The following is a 17,853-nucleotide window of genomic DNA, read 5'->3' as shown; positions in this document are numbered from 1 at the left end:
TTGACTAAAATGGAGCACCTAAAACTGGAGCTGCTGAAAAAAAATCACTGTCAGATTTTATAAAAAGAAGAAAAAAGTCCTAGGCATTGAAGATACAGGTCTGCCGGTTATTGCAAAGCTCTGATTGTGTTAAAAGGTAGAGTAATCAGAGGTCTTTTCTATCAAGTATATCTAAAGAGCCCATAAATATAAACTGAACTTGCAGGAAGGGCATTAGACATAAAATGTCTGCTTTTAGAGAGAAGATAATTTTTTAAAGTGAAAAATGAAAAATCCTGTGTGTTTACAATAGAATTTTAAGTTTTGTGGAGTGAGGCATGAAATGTCTTCAAAATTATCTCCCCAAAACCTTAATCTTGCCTTTCAGTTTTCCAGAATGCCAGCTGCTGCCTGATGGGAAAGGGTAAGGTACCTTTGCCTAACTGATCTAATTTTTATTAGTCCTTAACAGAACTGAAATTCATTACAGGCTGCTGGTTTGCTGTTGCAACTCAGACAAAAGTGGCATAGCTTATTTCTGCGTCGTATGCGATCTCCTTCTAAATCGTGGTCTCAAGTTGATGAAGCAACTGTAAGAGCAGTTGTAGCTGTTTTAACTGCTGAAGAACAGTCTGCAGGTTTGCAGCAACCTTCAGGAATTGGTCAGAGGCCAAAACCTGTGGCTTCTGAAGATCGTCTTTTAGCATCAACATGGAGATCAACTAACACCAGGAGAAGTACAGCAGAAACTGAGTTCTCTGACTCTTCTAATGCTGAAAAGTAAGATGTTGAGATCTTCCAGAGACTCTAGCTATAAAAGCATCACTTGAATTTCTGCTAGTAGTAAGAAGAAAGAAACAATATAAATACAGCTGAAAGCTTTGATACTGTCCTGTGCTGTGTTGTAGTTGTGATTTCATTGAGAACTGTTTTATATATATGCTGGCTGCTTGGAAGAGCAGTCAGAAATAGTGTCCAGGAGTTGTGCTCCTTGGGAAGTAGAAGAAGAGGTTTAACCATAACACTCAGAATGAATGCATGCTTGCTTGCTTATTGATTGATTGATTGATTGATTGTATGAGTGTTTAATATGTTTTGGAATTATGGATGTATATGGTCTTCCTGTAGGCTGATACATAGATTTAAATTGTTATGTGATCTCTTGCAAAATTCACAGTCTGTTTTGTTTCTACCTTTACTTTTTAGAGTTGTAATGAGGTCTCCACGTCCCATGCTTCATCAGCCAAAGAATTACAAACGAAAAAATATTTTGCACTCCAAACAAACTTCAGATGACAGATCGGATCGATCATCTGTGAGGTCTGCAGACAGTAGTAGCTTCCCTAGCCCCTGTGCTAGTCCATCTTCTCCAATATCTGGAAAGGTACAGTTCTTATAAACATACTATCCTCCTTTTCAAAATTAATATAATCTCTTGCTGATATCTTTCAGCAGCTATTAAGTATTGTATTCATAAATTAAGAACCTAACCTAGATTTTCATTGTTAAGAACCACATAATATTTTTTGAGGGGATTGAAATACAAGAATAAATATCCTTGTTATACTAGTTGAATACAGTAAAAATACTATTCTCTGCAGACTTCTGAAGTAAAGCTATTCAAAGCAGAGAAAAAAATCCAAGTTTGAGGGGGAATTTTTTGTTTGTTTTTTTTGTTTGTTTTTTTTTTTGTTGTTTTGGGGTTTTTTTTTTAAATTTGGTATAATAAACAGTGACAGTGTATCCAGTGCATGCATTTCTGAATGCTGTGGATTCTGTTTTCCTCTGTTTCTGTTATAGCATGCATTGGTACTGGTTCTTTTAAGTTTGTGTTACCTTCTTCATTATGACTGCTTGGCAATTTTTTAGATGATTATTTGATAAAGCATACATTTTTAGTGAGGTTATTTTCATAAATCTTCCTGTGTTTTTTTTTTTTAGTTCAGCCAGTGTTACAGGGAGAAAATTTGTTTCCTGAAAATGAAAATGCAAGTGTCCTGTAGGCTACAGTCTAGAGTGATTAATTTTGTGTCATCTGAAGTTGTTTCATATTTAAAAGAATTGTAATTAGTCACTGGACTATGTAGGCCTGTTCTGCCATAATTGTTTGCTGCCCACCATGAATGAATTATAATTTTGAAAACTGCTTAAAAATGTAAAATAGATGTAAATGTACTTTTAAGTTAATTCTGACAGGGAGATCTGATAGATAGCATGTTTCTTGTGTAATCTTGGAGAGGAGAGGAAAAACTCAGTGAAGAGTCTGACTGCATGTGAGTGAAACTTCAGAACTAAAGCTCAGTTTATTTTATTGTATTTATTAATTTAATTTAATTCTTTCAGGCTTCCAAATCACCTTCACCAAGACAAAATATGCCAATTAGGTACTTCATAATGAAAAGTAGCAACCTACAGAACATTGAAATTTCTCAGCAGAAGGGTATATGGTCCACTACTCCAAGTAATGAACGAAAACTGAATGGAGCCTTTTGGGAAAGCACCATGGTTTACTTAATATTTTCTGTTCAAGGGTCTGGGCACTTCCAGGTGAGTCCTTAGCTGATACCAACTGTTGGTGGTGGTTGATGGTTTAGGAGAGTGCAGCAGATGGCTGTGTATAGTAAGGGAGGCCTTTGTTTATGACTTTGGACTTTCTAATAAGTAGAGGATTTTGCCAGTGTCTCTGGTTGCTGAGAAAGTGTACTTTATTTTTCTCCAAAATAGCCCCTTTTAATGAACTCAATTTTTTCCTCAAAGGATAAAACTAAATTACTTCCAAACATATTAAATCAGAAAAATGTTTCTATCCTAAATAAATGCTTTAAAACAGCAGCAATAGAACAAATAAAGAAATCCATACAAACCAGAAGGTTGCTGCCTTTTTCTCTGCATGCCAAAATAAATCTTGTAAGTGAACAAGAAGACACAATCAAGTCAGAGCTTTCTAAAGCTAGGAAACTCATATGTCTTCAATACAAATTTTAATAAAAATTGTTTTGTTGAAACTGTAGTTTCTCAGAGTTATGGAACTGGAAAGTCATGGCTGTATTTCTTCCAGAGGTGTCTTGAGTTAACGTTTTGTGAGATACTTGTCAATAATTTGCTGACAAATTTGTGGCCAGTTTAAAGGTAGACTTGACCTGATAGTGCAAAGTTGCAGGCTAACTGCATTGTAGAGCCTGCTAAACTAAATTGTTCCAAGTAAAGAGAGCTCAATTTACCTCTTTACATATTAAAAACTATTAATATAAGTCAGCTGAGCTTGGATTTGTGCTTTCTTCCATTTCCTTTCTGAATACTTACCTTGTTGGAGTATCTTTCAGCTTCATTAAAGAAGGAACTTAAAGCAGCTTTGACTTCTTTGGAGAAGAGCTCCACAGTTTTTAACCATATGAAAGTTTGTTAACAAAGACATAGCAATGGCAGGCAGGAAGGCAGGCAGGAAGGAAGGCAGGAAGGAAGGAATAGATTTTTGAAAGAATTTTGTACAAGTAGTGAGGAATAGCTAATGGACATAGAACATTAGTCTTGATAGCTTGCACTTTAAATGTTTTTTTAAATGTTTTAACAACAGCTTTTCAGCCTCTGTTATAAAGCTTAAAAGACCCGTGAATGGTAATTGTGAGAGATGAATTGAAAGACATCCTGTGTGATCAAATTCTAGAAGGTGCATTTGACGTGGGAAAAACAAATTGTACTTCTACCTATCTAGGTGTAAATATTTTGGAAGATCCAACTTCATGTGGCTGAGTATTTGAATCACTTTGAAACTAATTTGAAAGTTTCATATGAAATCTAATAATTTATTTAATTCCAGCATAAATAGAATATGCTCTCATTTTGTCTGTTCTTTCATATTTCAATTTTTCTTCCAGGGCTTTGCTAGAATGGGTTCATCAATAGGGTGTGAGAAAAGTCAGGACTGGGGATCTCCTGGATTTGGAGGTGTATTTAAGGTGGAGTGGATCCGAAAGGAAAGCATTCCTTTTCATTTTGCACATCATTTGCTGAACCCTTGGAATGACAATAAGAAAGTACAAATAAGCAGAGATGGACAGGTAGTTATTCTCTTCTAAAGTCTTCTTCACTTGGTAGAACTGTGTTTTGTTCATTAGTTTGTTCAGCCTTGAACTCAGCTGTGCTCATGTATGTATTAATCTGAATCACAGTTCCTTGGTGCACATTGTACCTTCTGCTAATGCAGAATTACTGTTGAGGTAGTGAATTTGTTAAAATCAAACCAGTGTCTTGCTTAATGTTGTTTAAAAAACCCCAAAGATTCAAAGCTCGATTTTCCCAAAATAAATTAGGTATTGTTGGTGGTTTTTGTTTTTTTGTTTTTTTTTTTAAATTCCTGGAAGTTTGTTTCCTGTTTTATTCAGATGTGTTCCTCAAGATAAGATTGTCATACCCAAATAACTGTACATAATTAGAGGTTTGCATTTTCTATAGAGCCTCAAGAGAATCTTGATACTTGGGGTAGAATAAAGCTTAGTACTGTTCTCCAATTTGTTAAACTAAATGCAACTACAAAAAGCCAAAAAAAAAATTTGCAGAAAACTCTATGGGAGTTTTTGCATTCTTCTCAGTCCCCTCAAAATATCTCCATGATACAAGATTCTGGACCTAAACTTTTTGTGTTGTCTTCTCACTGCTTCCCCAAAACCTCTTCAGTTTTAAGAACAAGGAAAGGAATGTAGCACATGTTGAAGTTGACAGTGCCTCTCTTCTAAGTGGCTAAGACCTAAAGAATCTCAACAATATCAAAAATAAGTGATTCATATTAATGTCTGTGATTCCACCAAGAGCCACTGCATTATCTGTGACCTTCCTTTCCATGTTCTCCACCACATTTAATAGAAATAAAACATGTGGACAGTAATGGTCTTTACTTAATAAGGGAGTGACCTGTGGAAGGCATGAATTGTATGGTGCATCTGTTCCTGTGATGATGTGTTTACTGGGAATTCTATTGTAAGAACTGACTTCTTGCCTGAAACAAAAAAACTCCAAACAACCTGTAGCCCAGGATTGCTTATGAAAGTTTTTAATCTCCTGTTGAACCCTTGTAGTAGGGATAGTTCTAATACAATAGCAAGAGTAACAGCTCTTTCAGAAAGACCACCAGCAACCTCTTCTAAGGATTTTGTAATAAATAGTTTTTATATGCACAATGACAGCGGTGCTAATAACTTTTCTCATTTCCTGATCGTTTCTAGGAGGTGGAACCACGAGTTGGAGGGCAGTTGCTGCAGCTTTGGGACCATATTCCTTTGGAATGAAAAAACTCAACTGATTAAGCATGTCAGATAATGTGATAGAGGTAGTTATTATTTCATGTATTGCATTTTGGTTTTATGATATAGAGGAAAAGGTATCAACATACTCCATGTCATTATGCTACTGTCATTTGTAGCTTGTGGAAGAGCTGGTACACAGAGGACTAAATATTTTCTTCCTTTTGATTTTTTTTAGCTGACACTGTTGAAACATCAGCTCTAACCACTAGAATCAGCAGCATGTCTACAATACCAAGATAAAGGTAGAAGGTGGTACAACAAACTAACTGCTGAAGCTCTTAGTCATAATGTGCAGCTAGCAGTGGAAGAATAAAGAAGGAATTATGTTTGTTTCAATGTTTCCTTGTTGTAAAAAATGTCAATAAGGTTATCCACCAATCTTGTTTTTGACTGAATTATTTTTTCTACAGTAGTGTGCAGATACTTGAAAGTGTGGTAAAGTTCAAAACTAAGTTTAAAGCAGTGCACCACATATAAGTTTTTGTGGGTTTAAAATAGCACAACAGACAGTTTACGTTCTTAATCCAGTAAATGTATGAAAAAAACCAGTTCAATGTTAATAATTCTTGCAGTTTGAGTAAAATAAATAAATTGAGATGTCTCTAAATATATTGGGAATTCTGTAATTGTTTGGTGAACCTCTGTATGCACAGTACAAGGGAGAAGAATATATTTCATACAAACAATTAGATAGCTGGAGAATGCTAGTTTTTGAATTCTAGTTTAAATACAGAAGGGAAAGAAGCATGAGACTTTTTTGAGTGTGGATTGGTCCAGTGGTATTTCCAGTTTCAATTTTTTTTTCTGCCGTTAAAAATATTCACACTTTGACAAGCTGAAACAGTCTTTCAGAAAGAGGCCTGTGGCCAAATGGAATTCTAGTAGTTCACTAACTTGAGCATTGTTATAAGATTTCTACGTCTTTTCTAAAAAATAAAAAATAATTACCAGTACAACTTGCTTCATCTTTCAATGTAGTCTTCAATTCTTCTTTCTATACCTCGTCTTTCAAGTTCTTCTGTACTATTGTTGTTTTGGATTATTTGGGTTTTCCTTAGTCACTAATGTAGTAAATGTGAGGCTGTCACAAATTCAGTCTGCTCACTGCCAGCAATGTTGCTTATTCTTAGGTTAAACAGACAGCTTTTTCTGCTTCTGAGCTTCTGCTTAGTTTCTCATGTGTTCTTATAATGTTCTTTTACTTCAGGCTACTCCATGTATTTGTTAACTCTGGTGCAGCATCATTAGAAACTTAAGTTAGACCTGAAACAGGCTACTGCAGGACCTGGTCCAGTCAATAAAAAGACTGCCAAGGATATGAATGGCTGTGAAAGAGAAGGAGACAAAAACGGTATCAAAAGTTTTAAAAGAAAAAGGATCTTTAGGCATTAAACAAGCAAACAAACAACTTTTTTTTTTTTAAAAAATGTGAATATATATATTTTCATCTTTAATGAAGACTGATTTGCACTAAGTAGTGTTCTCTCAAATCCATCTTTTTTTTATGGGAGACATTTATTACTAGTTTAGCAGTCAATTTATGTAAAAATAGTCAAGATAACATGCAAGAACTCTGCACTAGGAAAACAGTCAGATTTTTGGCATGTGGCTACTTCTCTCTGCCAATCAAGATGCAATCATTTCCATAAACAGGCCTCTCCAAGAAAACCTGTATGTGGCAGCTTGTGCTCAAATCCATGTTCTGGCTAAGACAGGAGACAAATGCAAAGTCAAAGTTAGTTTTTATCTGCACTGCAACCATTCTCTCAAAATCAGATGTAGGAAAACTGGCACTTAAGTGGGAATGTGTTTTGTCTGTTTTTTACAGAATCATGGATCGAGTTGTTTAGGTTGGAAAGTCCTTTGATTCCAGTGCTTACCATAACACTGGCAAGTGTAACAAAATAGCCACTTTCTCTTAATCATTAAGTGAGAATTAGTTGTTGAGGATGCTGGAAGTGAAAATGGGGAGAATTGAGAACAAAATGAGAACACTAATGAGAACAAAAAATGAACAAAAGAGCCACCAGATCAAGAAAATAAAAATAACACATTTACTTTAGTAGAAAATGCTGACATAGCAGGCTGAAAAACAAGAAAATAATTAATTTGATGGGTACTAAATGTCTGTAGGAAAAAAAAAAATTGGCATATCTAGGTACCTGACCTGCTATTCTGCTCTCAAATCCCAATAAGTACCAACTATACAAATATTTAATTAGTTTTTAGCATAAGTAAGATTGGGGAAGATATTTGTGATTAATTTATTGAAAAAGATAATCAGGAAATCAAACCCATTTTCTGATATTTATCATAAGAAATATTTCTGACCTTTCTGCACAAATGAAGATAGATTGCTATAGTTTTGCCAGGACTCGTAACTTCTTCACTGTTTTGTTTCACACTTGAACTATGTTTAATGTGAGCCATAGAGGACATGTGATGGTTGTGCATTTTGTGGAATTATTGTAAGTACTGTTTTTCATCTGTAGAATGGTTCCCATCGATACTGAAAGCTCAGAAAGGGTTCAGCCTTTCTGTGTTGCTAGACTTCTGGCATGGATGTGTTCACAACATAGACACGTTCTAGTATTTAAGCCTTTCTCTGCAGGTGAAGACAATTGCTATATCATGATGAAGGGAAGTGACAACTGAACATCTGCTTTGAAGACTTCTGATTTGTCTTCTTACCACATAGCTTCTGAAGGCTCATAAGCCTTGACCTCCATCACTTGTTTGGCTGCTTCCCTGGTCACACAATCACTTTGGGTCTTTGATGAGTATTCAATATGACACCAGCCCTTACCCGTCATCTCTGACAGCAGAAGCAATTTGGCTATCCAAAGATTTCCTCTTTTTAAAAGGGAAGTTGAATAATGATCCACGTCATTAGGGATAGCCACAAAATGGTTAATTACTGCAGAACAGTAATTAAGAAAAGCCATGCTAGGTATTGGGATAAAGGGGAGGTGTTTCTGACTAGCATGTCATGTCACTAGCAAGCCATCTCATTCCCTGAATTGGGATGGGAGAGAAATAGCAGCTTAATTATATGGGGAAAGTTTTTTGGCATTTATTTTGAATATGGCTGTGCTGTTAACTATCATTGTATGAAGGTTACTATGATTTGTCACCATATCTTCCTTATCTCAGATAACTTGTGGTTTTTATCTGGATCTCATAGCAGAAATATGGTGAAGAGGGTCCTGATGCTGAAATGGTGGCCAAATGTGGTAACTCTTTTCCCTATTATTTTGCTGCATCAACTCTGCTATTGAAATTGGAGGAAGAAATTGGTATACTTACTACGAATGGCTTTCTACACTAAACCAGGATACTGAGCATAAGTTGAACATTGTTAGGTTGTGAAAAACCAAGGTGCTAGTCATGTCCTCTCTGACTGCTACCCTTTCCACATGATCAAAGTGGTCATTGCTGTTCATTAGTATGGCATTTGGAGGGATCCTAATTACAAGGATCCTAAGAGGTAAACTTATTTATTTGTAAGAGAAGAAGCTGGAACATGTCTTTTTCTCCCTAGGTCTGAGACTTATGAAAGGGGAGGGAGAAAAATCTTTTCTAAATGTTCAGCTTCTCAGTATTCCCATTGCACAAGGTACTCTTACTTGGCATAAACTGGATTTTGTGGACTTCTTGATGCCTTTTTCTATCCTTCAGCTTTTTTTCTTTTTTTATTGTCTTCATGCTGTCAAATAATCTTTTTGAAGCATTATGAAAGGAAACAATAGATAAAGCTTTTGTATTGATCTTGCCTGAAGTGGCTCTGAAGTTGTTCTGCAATCTCCTAGAGCATTCCCAGTGCCTGTGGGGCAACTGGGATGTATCTATTGACTGTTTAGGAGAACCATAAAAGTTTGGATTTTCTTCACTTCTACTGGTGGAGAGAATGTGTTGAGTAACAGACGTAGAACAAAATTGTATCTCTGCATCTGGAAGATCATAAGGACCTTGCTTTGATTTCAGGTGAGGATAAGTACAGCATGGAGCTAAGATCCAGATCCAGGCTGGAGAGATGCTGAGTTTTGCAGTGGTGCCTGCTTCTGTTCATTAAAATAGATGTCTCTGTCTTTCCTTTACTGACCTGAAGTCTGTGAATCCTGCTGCAGGTGGGATTTTATACTCTGTTTGGCTGGATTGCAGGAAATTAGTACTGAATACAGAAGGGGTGAATTTGGCTGATGCACTGCTTCTGAGCATGTTAAATTAGAGGAAAAAATCAGCTGTCTACCCTTTGGTGGTGATCCAAGGCCTAAATGAAGTGTAATGTGAGAAGTGGCCTATTGTGGCAGGCAAAACAAATAGACCTGGAGAACTGTGGTGAAAGCCTAGAGAATATCTGCTAAAAGTTCTTTGGGATTGTATCAGGTGTTGAAAAGGGTGCATATGCCAGATGCAACTGGGGAGTAATGTCTGGGAGCTAGTCCAAATAATTCAATCCTGGTAGTTTCTTGTGAGGGATATTTTTCTGTGATATAGCTCCTGCATTTGATATAGGTCTCCTGGGATGCATGGTGGCCTACCAGCCTGCTGGTCTTCAGCATGTGTGAAGGCTTTGTCTGGAAGGTGACACTCAGATCATTCCCATTCTTCTCAGGGCCTGGCAGATGTTCTTCTCCATGTGGGGCAGTAGCAGTTCTGGGTCCTGCTTGCCCAAGGGAGCTGCCATGGGCATACTGTGTCCCTGGTCCAGTGTGGCTGCTGACTGCTGGCTGGGCCTCTGGATCCCAGTGGAGACCACACAGGAGACTCGTACAGGAATACAGGCCATGTACACTCTGTATGTGTCATGGGATGAGGTGCGGTGCAGTGCAGCCTTCAAGCTCTGAGAACCTGTGCCTGTGCCCTGCTCACCATGGTTGCCCCAACAGTTAGGGGTCACATTCTCCTCCATTGGCACCTCTGTGTTCCTCTTCTGCAGGACTGCTTCAGGAGATTGCCAGAAATAAGAGGAGGAAAACTTGTTTACAAAACTTGTATTAGTGTGTCCATGGCAAAACCACCCCCTTGTCAATTCCCCCTTAAGGGGAAGGAAGCTTCCAAGTCTTGTAAATGCTTGTGATAAAAAGGGGCAACAAAAGTCATAGGGTCTGCAAAATCTCACCAAGTTTTTTAGTAACTTACACAGTTGGCATGGAAATTGCCATATTAGTCTGCATCCTACCCTATACACAAGGGTGGGGGTTTGGGAGAAAGGCCAGGGTGAAAGGGAAGGGAGAAAAACAGATTCATTAAACAGAGGGAGGGAAAGAGAAAAAGAAAAAAGAGAACAGGAGATGACTAGCCCTGGTTCTAAATTACATGCTTGGCATGGAAATTGCTGTTAGTCTCTAGCCTACCCTATATATACATTGCAGAGGGTTTGGGAGGAAGGGATATGGTGAAAGAGAAGGGAGAAAAGAGGTGCCTTATTAAAGAGAGGGAGGGGGAGAGAAAGAAAAAGGGCGAAAAAAAGATACCAGCAGTCCTGGTTCCAGCATCAATTCAGATGATGGGATGTCATTCCTCGTTCCATCATTGATCCAGCTGAAGGAATGTCATTCATGGTTCAAACATTGATGCAGATGATGCAGGGATGTCAGTCCTGGTTCCATTGTTGATGCAGATGATTAGATGTCCATGGTCCTGGGAGCACTGCTCAGGATTCAGGGACATCCTTTTATGGGTGGGTTTCCCTGACCTGAAGAAAGGTGTCTTGCTTCCTATGCCAATTTGTTGTCATGCATGGTCTGTCGTTTCAGACTTTTCTGGAAATGGGTCACAGGCTTTGTGGCTCTTGCATGGTCTTGACTCTGCTCTACAGTCCATGCTCACTTTTTGGCTTCATTCCTGCCCTTTTGCTGTACTGTGTTGTGTTGACCTCAGCAACTAGAACAAGGATATTTGTCCCGGAGGAGTGCTGTCCTACCTCCACATGGCCCCCTTCTCCAGTCACTACTTGTTCTTTCTCATGTCTGGTTATTACAAGCAGTGCTGGCTTCCTCCCAACAGCTCTCGTGTATTTTTACCAGCAGTCCTTGGCTGACTCCACAGCCATCTGGCTATTGGTGTTTAAGACACATACACTGGCCTCTAGTCTTCTGGGATTCTCCACTTGTGTTGCTCCTGTGGGATGCTGAGCAGGCTCAGGGCCAGCCAGCACAAGGGCCACTAATCCTCAGGCCGTCCCCCAACACAGGCACAGCCTGCTCAGAGCCTGGAGAACCTGCCTGATGTGGGAGGGATGTTGGCTGTCAAGAGCCTGAGCCCTGCTGGGGCCATGGGCTTCCCTCTGGCAGCGTAAGGCCTACCTAGGCACCTGGCCAAAGGCCCATGCCTCATAAGTGGTGAGCCCCTCTTGTGCAGGAGCTTTGATCTCTGTCCCTTTCCACCTGCACTTGGTGTGTCTTGTCTTCCCATTTGGAAAGTTCTTTGTCACATCCTGCTTAGAGCAGGTCATGGGCTCTGTAATCTTCCTACATCTCCTGCTTGAGATTCTCCCTTTCAGCCATAGGAAATATGATTGACAAAACTCCAGAATGGGGCCTGGAACTGAACTTTTTTGGCAGGAAAGACAAAAATATGATCCTTCCAATGTACTTCTGTGCAGAAGGATATGGGAGAATAAGCTTTAGCAAGCATTTAAAGAGGCAAAGAATTTCTGAATATGCTGAAATGAACCTCCTGAAAAGAGACCATTTTGTTGAGGTGATTCTTCCCTGGTTAAACTGACTGCAAGGTAGTTTTGTTGTGTCAATACTTTCTTTCTTTTGGCACAGATTTGTGTGGCTCCTCAGTGTTAGTTATAGCTGTCTTTATTGTTTGAACAAGCTGAAAACACCATGTATGTCCACTTTTGAGAAACATTTTAGGGAGCAGCTCAATGTAGCTTGCTTTTAAATGTGTGTTATCTTTTATTTACGTTCAGTTCAACATAGCAATGACATTTAATTTTACAAGTCTCTGAACACATCTTCAAAAGTTTGGGATGTTTCCTTCTTTTTGTTTTTAATATTTAGAAAGTATATTCTGAGTTAGTTTTTTTTCTGTATTTCTGCCTTATAAAATTACTCCAAAGGTGAACAGAGTATAACTGCAGTGGTGGTATGGTCTCACAGAAACACTTCAATAGCGATTGCAATAAGAAGTGATTGGTTTGGGAGAAGCTTATCCATAATTAACACCTCCATCTTGATTGTTAGATCAGAGCCAAAAAAAAATTCCAAAGAAATGTATCCATTAGACTATATATGAAGCTGGTAAATATGGGGTTTAATTCTATGATCTGTACCAGCCTAGTTCTAGGATATAATATGTAATCAAGATGATATTTCCACTTAATAGTTCTCAGTGCTTGGAGGGTTTCCTGAAAACATCTGAATTGCCTCTTTCTTAATATTTTACATGTAAATTTAATTCTAATTTTATCTGCTATTAATAAAATAAATTGATCTGAGATAATAGGGGCTAAAAGACTAAATTTTCTTACCCAAATAATATTGTTACTTAATTCTTAATCAATTAATCAGTCTCTAAAAATCTTCTTGAATTACTTTAGAATGTCCTATTTAATCTTCCTTTCGAAGTGTTTCCAATGTAAATAACAAAAAAAGATTTTTCCTCACTTAAATTTTCTTTTTTTCTTCCCATCAGCCTTTTGTTTTCATGTTCTAATCAGCTTTCTGGAAACTCCTGTAAACACACATGATCGCTAGGTGGTGATGTTCTGCCAAAAAAAAGCTTAAAATGTGAGCATTTCAGGTTAATGACTAAAGGATGACAAAGGCCAGAAAATGTAGATATTACAATTATTTAGTTATTGTAGTTTTGTCTTTACAGTTTTGCGAAATTTTTAAGTACAATGGGAAAAAGGCACCTCTTTTCTGGTTGACTTATTTCAAATTGACAAACTATTTTTACGAACCTTAATTTGAGAAATGGCCTTGGACATGAATAATTGCATCTTCCATCACCAGGCAGTTTACACTACTGCTGTAAAGATCTTGGGAAGGTTGGTGGCACCTGATACTGCACTTTCAAATCTTAATTTTAAAAATATGCCTGGAATTGATATGCAGAAGGGAGTAAATAAGGTGCTGAGGTTAATGTGTATTTCTAAGACATTTCTGCTTTCATAAATGTATTTGCTTTGTTTTATGTTTTCCTAATCGATAAGGAGGTACAAAAGTGCTCCTTAAAACCGGGATGGTCCTCCCTTAAATAACAGGATGATTGTTGGTTATGCCACAGGCAATAGTGTGCAGGGTAATTAAACTTTCAGAATAATCATCCTTTCATAATTTTGAAACAGATGGTAAAACTTCTTCAGTTTTTTTCTGGAGCACCTAATTTCTTATCTCCCAAAATTTTGACCAGATAGGTAGAATTTGCCTTTCCAAAGTATAACAGAAGTCTTGGTCTTTACCTCTGTATTAAAAAGAAGCTGAAAAGACGTATTTAGTTATTTTCTGTCTGGCAGTGGCTGCTTGCAGTTTATGTTATGAAACTTGCAGGAAAATAGAGCACCTGTATGCTAAAATAAGTGAATTCAGTCCTATCTGCCTTTTGATATGTGCTTCTCTGTAGCATGACTCTCCTTTTCCAGCAAATACAAATACTTTCTTCAGAGTGGCTACCATTCCTACTTTGCAAAGTTATTTGTCTTTGCAATCTCCTTAATGTAGATTAAGAAGGAGCAGATACACACTGGAAGCTATGAAATAATACAAGAGTCTTCTGGATAGTTGTCCTTGCTCCTGTGGGTTATCAAGAATTTTAATCTATGAGCACTGTATTTTGGACTGGATAGCACAAGGGGAAAGAAATAGTCTCCTGAGTCTACAGCAACCTGTTTCAGAGTTCCTAGATGCCTTTTAAGAATTGTGCATGTGTGAAGTGGTGAATCAAAATTTTCCACCCAGATCCTATTCCTGCCTATTGCATTCCAAAACTAGTTTCTTAGGTCTCATTAAATAAAAATAAAAATAAAAATATAATTTTTCTCTCTTGCCTCTGCCCTAAAAAATGCTTTCTAAGATAACATTTTTAGGGGCAGTAAACAACAAATATTTAAAGAACTTACAGCTACCCACCAATCTCACAAACAACACAGTCAGTTATGAAATGCAAACAGAGAAGGAGAGGGAAAGGCATTGAGACAAGTAGGTGCAAAAAACTTTCCAAGTCTAGTGATGTCTATGAGTCTTGTGGGGTAAAAAATAAAATAATCAGCATGATTTATACCAGCAGAGTAAGTGTCTTGTGCAAATGCAACTCATTCTGACAAACAAGTCAATACAGTTTATTTCATTTGTGGCAGCAGTAACAAGCTGTGTCAGCATAAGCAGACTTGCTGTGTAAGCTGTATTTGTCCTGTGGGGGTTCATTAACTTTATCTGCCTTTTAGAGGAGCTTCTTGCTTACTTACTGGCAACACATAAAAAATAAGAGAGACGTTAGTGACTTAAAATTTTCGTCTGATTAATAAGTTCTACGTGCATCCATTTGTAATGTGGTGACTGTTCCAGCATTGCTGTAGGTAAGGATGGCACCCCCTGATATGGAGATGGCTTCTACGCAAAAATAAAAGTACACTATGATAGCTTGCTTTTTCAAAGCAGAAAACATGCACCCTGTGCCCAGTTCCACAGCTCTTACTTCCCCATCTGAAAGCTTTTGTTTGTTTTATGCCATGTCTAATTATGTTGCAAAAGGAAGATTTTTCCAGAGTGGAAAATACCAAGATTCTATTACTGATCATATCTTGAAGACAAGAGTGCTGTTAGAAAGGCAACTCTATCCCAACTCTGTAATACTGAAATCTTAAGAAACTGCTGGGCAACCAACAGGATGCTGTGGAATTAAATTAAAAGATTACTATAAAGATGCCTGTGTTTATTAGACATATTTTTAATTTCATGGTCTCATTTTAGAGCCTACAAAGTTGTATCCAACAAGATAGGAGGAAGCTTGTCCATCAGCTTACCTGGGTTTATCATGTCCAGAGGATGACTCCTTAGCACTGCTGGTGAGAGGAGCATTTAGCAGGAGTCTGTGGTTATCCAGCACATTTTTTCATTTAACCAGAAATACTTAATGAGAAAGTGAAGGCAAACATTCTAGCACATTCCCCTTGCAATTAAACATTCTTCAATCCACAGGCTGCTGGCATTCAGTCATTTGTAAAGCTAATAACCTTTGAAATGTCCTCATTCTTAAGGAAAATCTGTTATACTTTCTAAAAAAAATAGGTTTTCAGCTATGCTTTCCATATTTAATATTAGGATTTGGTTGAGAAAACAAGATTCATGTTTATATTTCAAAAATTGTGTTTTTTCTGTAAATGTCTCAATACTGTAACAATGCTTGAATTTTACAGATTTTTAATGCTGCTACTTAGGAACTCTGCAGACTCCACATCTGGAAAAAATGCACATCATCTTAATCATAATAATCTTTTAGGTTAATTTTGTTTACCCCTGACAAAAAGCCAATTTTTAATATATTTAATTATGTCACACATTTTCTTTTATTGTGAAGCCTTAGGAAAAAGCCAGAATTTAAGCTTTGAGGGTCCTGCTTGTAACCTCAGTAAAGTAACTTTGCTTCTCTTGTATGCAACCATGGTAGATCTCAGTAATAGCAATATATTTTGGGTAATATTGCAAAGTAATAAAATGCTGAAGCCTGTTATCTCTGTTGGTGATGCATTCAGAATGGCATCCATTCTTTCAACATTTAACTGATCCTGCTTTTGAGTGAGAAGAGATTTTGGGCATTCAGTTAACTTCTGGAACTGGAAACAGCCATCAATAGCACTCTAATCCCAGGGCTGTGCGTAGGTAACTGCTTTTGCTTCAGTATTTTCAGGCAATACTGGGTAAAATTACTGCCAAAAATCAGTCATAAAGTGCTTTTTCTCCTACAGTGTGAATAGTGGGATTAGCATAACAGTTATTTTTCTTAGTTTTTCTCATTTGGAAGATTTTCATCATGAAGATCCCTCGAGATGTCTGTGCAGTTAAGCCATTCAGGTAATGCCAAACCAAACCTCATCAAAGCCGTTGTGGGGAGCCTGTGTGTGCAGGGTAGTTCTGAAATACCTGGTTGTACAAGGCAAACCTGTGCCGACAGCAGAGCTCTCTGCCTGCAGCAGAAGACTGAAATCAGCATCACGTCCTTTAACTTGTCAAAATCCATAAATAAAGTGAGGGGATAGTGTAGACTCTGCTGATTTGGAACAGAAACCTTATACTACAGGTTACAGTGGACAGATTTTGCATTTGAGAGGGACACTGTCTTTGGGTTCCTCTTTAGTATATCTTTGGATATACCTCTTAATTTCATGCCTTTTTGCGTAATTGCGATCAGATGGTGGTAGCTCTCTGTCCTTTGATACTTTAGAACTTTGAACTTATGATAGAAGGGTAAAGAAAGAGTTCTGCTCGTCAAAAACTAACTGTTGTCCACTGTGTTTTGCACAGCTAATCAAGGTAATTAACAGAGCAGTTGTAAGTATTATGGCCATCTGGATATATAGCAAAAACAAAGGGAGAAGAGTTAAGGTCTCTCAGCTGTAATGAGGTAGTGGTTTATAAGTATTTTTTTTTTTTTTTTTTTAATAAACTGTGCTGGTTTGAATGTCAGCCAGCAGGAGAAGTTAAGCCCACACAAATACCTTGCCAGAGATTTTAAGCTGAAGTTACAATTTAATAGAAAGATTACAATAAGTGCAATGAATACAGAAAACTGATTGGAAACTGCAGGGTACAACCTGGCCCCCGTTAGTCAGTGTGGTGTCTCAGTCCGACTGAAACGTGGTTGCAGTGCTGTTGAGAGATGATTGCATGTTGTAATTGATAGCCTGAAATGTATTTTTTCCTATCTTTTAGTTGTGATTTCTACCCCCCAGTTTTTCTTTCCCCTAACTGTTTACCTGGTGTCAAGTTACCGTGGTTACCGAAGTTTCTCTCCTCGGCTCCACGGCGAGAGGCCGGTTAGAGTAAAGAGAAGACCCTGCTGGCATTTCCAGCTGCTTGAAGTTTCTTTAGCCCAGGAAAACACGGAGTTGGGAGAAGAGAACCCTTCTTTCCAACACGGAAGTTTGTAACTATTTTCCTGTCCCAGAATGCCTCTGAGCTATGGAAGCTGGGAGGGCATGCTTACCTTCTCTTCCGTTTCTTTCCCCCCTGTGTTGCCAGGAAACCAAGCCCCCCCTCTCTCCCCCTCTGCCCCTCTGTGGAGAATACTCCTACATCTTTGTGGGCATTTGAAGAAGTTGGTGTCTGTTATTTCTTATCTTGGTGTGTGTAACCTTGATTTGTAGAAAGTTTGTAAGATGTACTAACTGAGAAAATAATTAGTTCTTTCTCTGATGTTCCCTCCCTCCGAGAAACCCTGTTAAAAGAAACCCCCCAGACCCCAAATCCTTTGTCTCTCGTCTCTTGGATTCCCCTTCACAGAAATAAACTGTGGAATGCAAACCAGAGAAAGAGTCCCCCCCCTGATTTCTTTACTCGCTCTATAGACTTGGGTTCTTGAAGGAAATCAGTGAACCCCACAAACATATGCTGGCTCG

At 38.0% G+C, this 17,853-nt stretch overlaps 1 protein-coding gene and 1 long non-coding RNA gene across 2 annotated transcripts in view; one reads left to right on the top strand and one right to left on the bottom strand.

Moving 5' to 3' along the window:
- The window catches only part of LOC107216433 (3'-5' RNA helicase YTHDC2-like), a 31,882-nt gene extending 25,647 nt beyond the window's left edge, over positions 1 to 6,235 (top strand). The window contains exons 25-30 of the mRNA XM_015653590.2: positions 470 to 759; positions 1,186 to 1,363; positions 2,323 to 2,526; positions 3,855 to 4,037; positions 5,199 to 5,302; positions 5,455 to 6,235. Coding sequence (XP_015509076.1) covers positions 470 to 759; positions 1,186 to 1,363; positions 2,323 to 2,526; positions 3,855 to 4,037; positions 5,199 to 5,261 — 918 coding nt within the window. The 3' untranslated portion in view covers positions 5,262 to 5,302; positions 5,455 to 6,235. The remainder of the gene's footprint in view (positions 1 to 469; positions 760 to 1,185; positions 1,364 to 2,322; positions 2,527 to 3,854; positions 4,038 to 5,198; positions 5,303 to 5,454) is intronic.
- A 10,725-nt stretch (positions 6,236 to 16,960) lies between these two features.
- Positions 16,961 to 17,385, bottom strand: LOC107216434. Its single transcript, XR_001525531.2, has 2 exons — positions 17,212 to 17,385; positions 16,961 to 17,104 (listed from the first exon to the last, which is right to left on the bottom strand). It is a non-coding gene; the product is annotated as an uncharacterized LOC107216434 (long non-coding RNA).
- Positions 17,386 to 17,853: the final 468 nt, after the last annotated feature.

The sequence above is a fragment of the Parus major genome, chromosome Z (assembly GCF_001522545.3).
Source record: "Parus major isolate Abel chromosome Z, Parus_major1.1, whole genome shotgun sequence".
Lineage (NCBI taxonomy): Eukaryota > Metazoa > Chordata > Aves > Passeriformes > Paridae > Parus > Parus major.
This window is presented reverse-complemented; position numbering and strand designations above follow the sequence as displayed.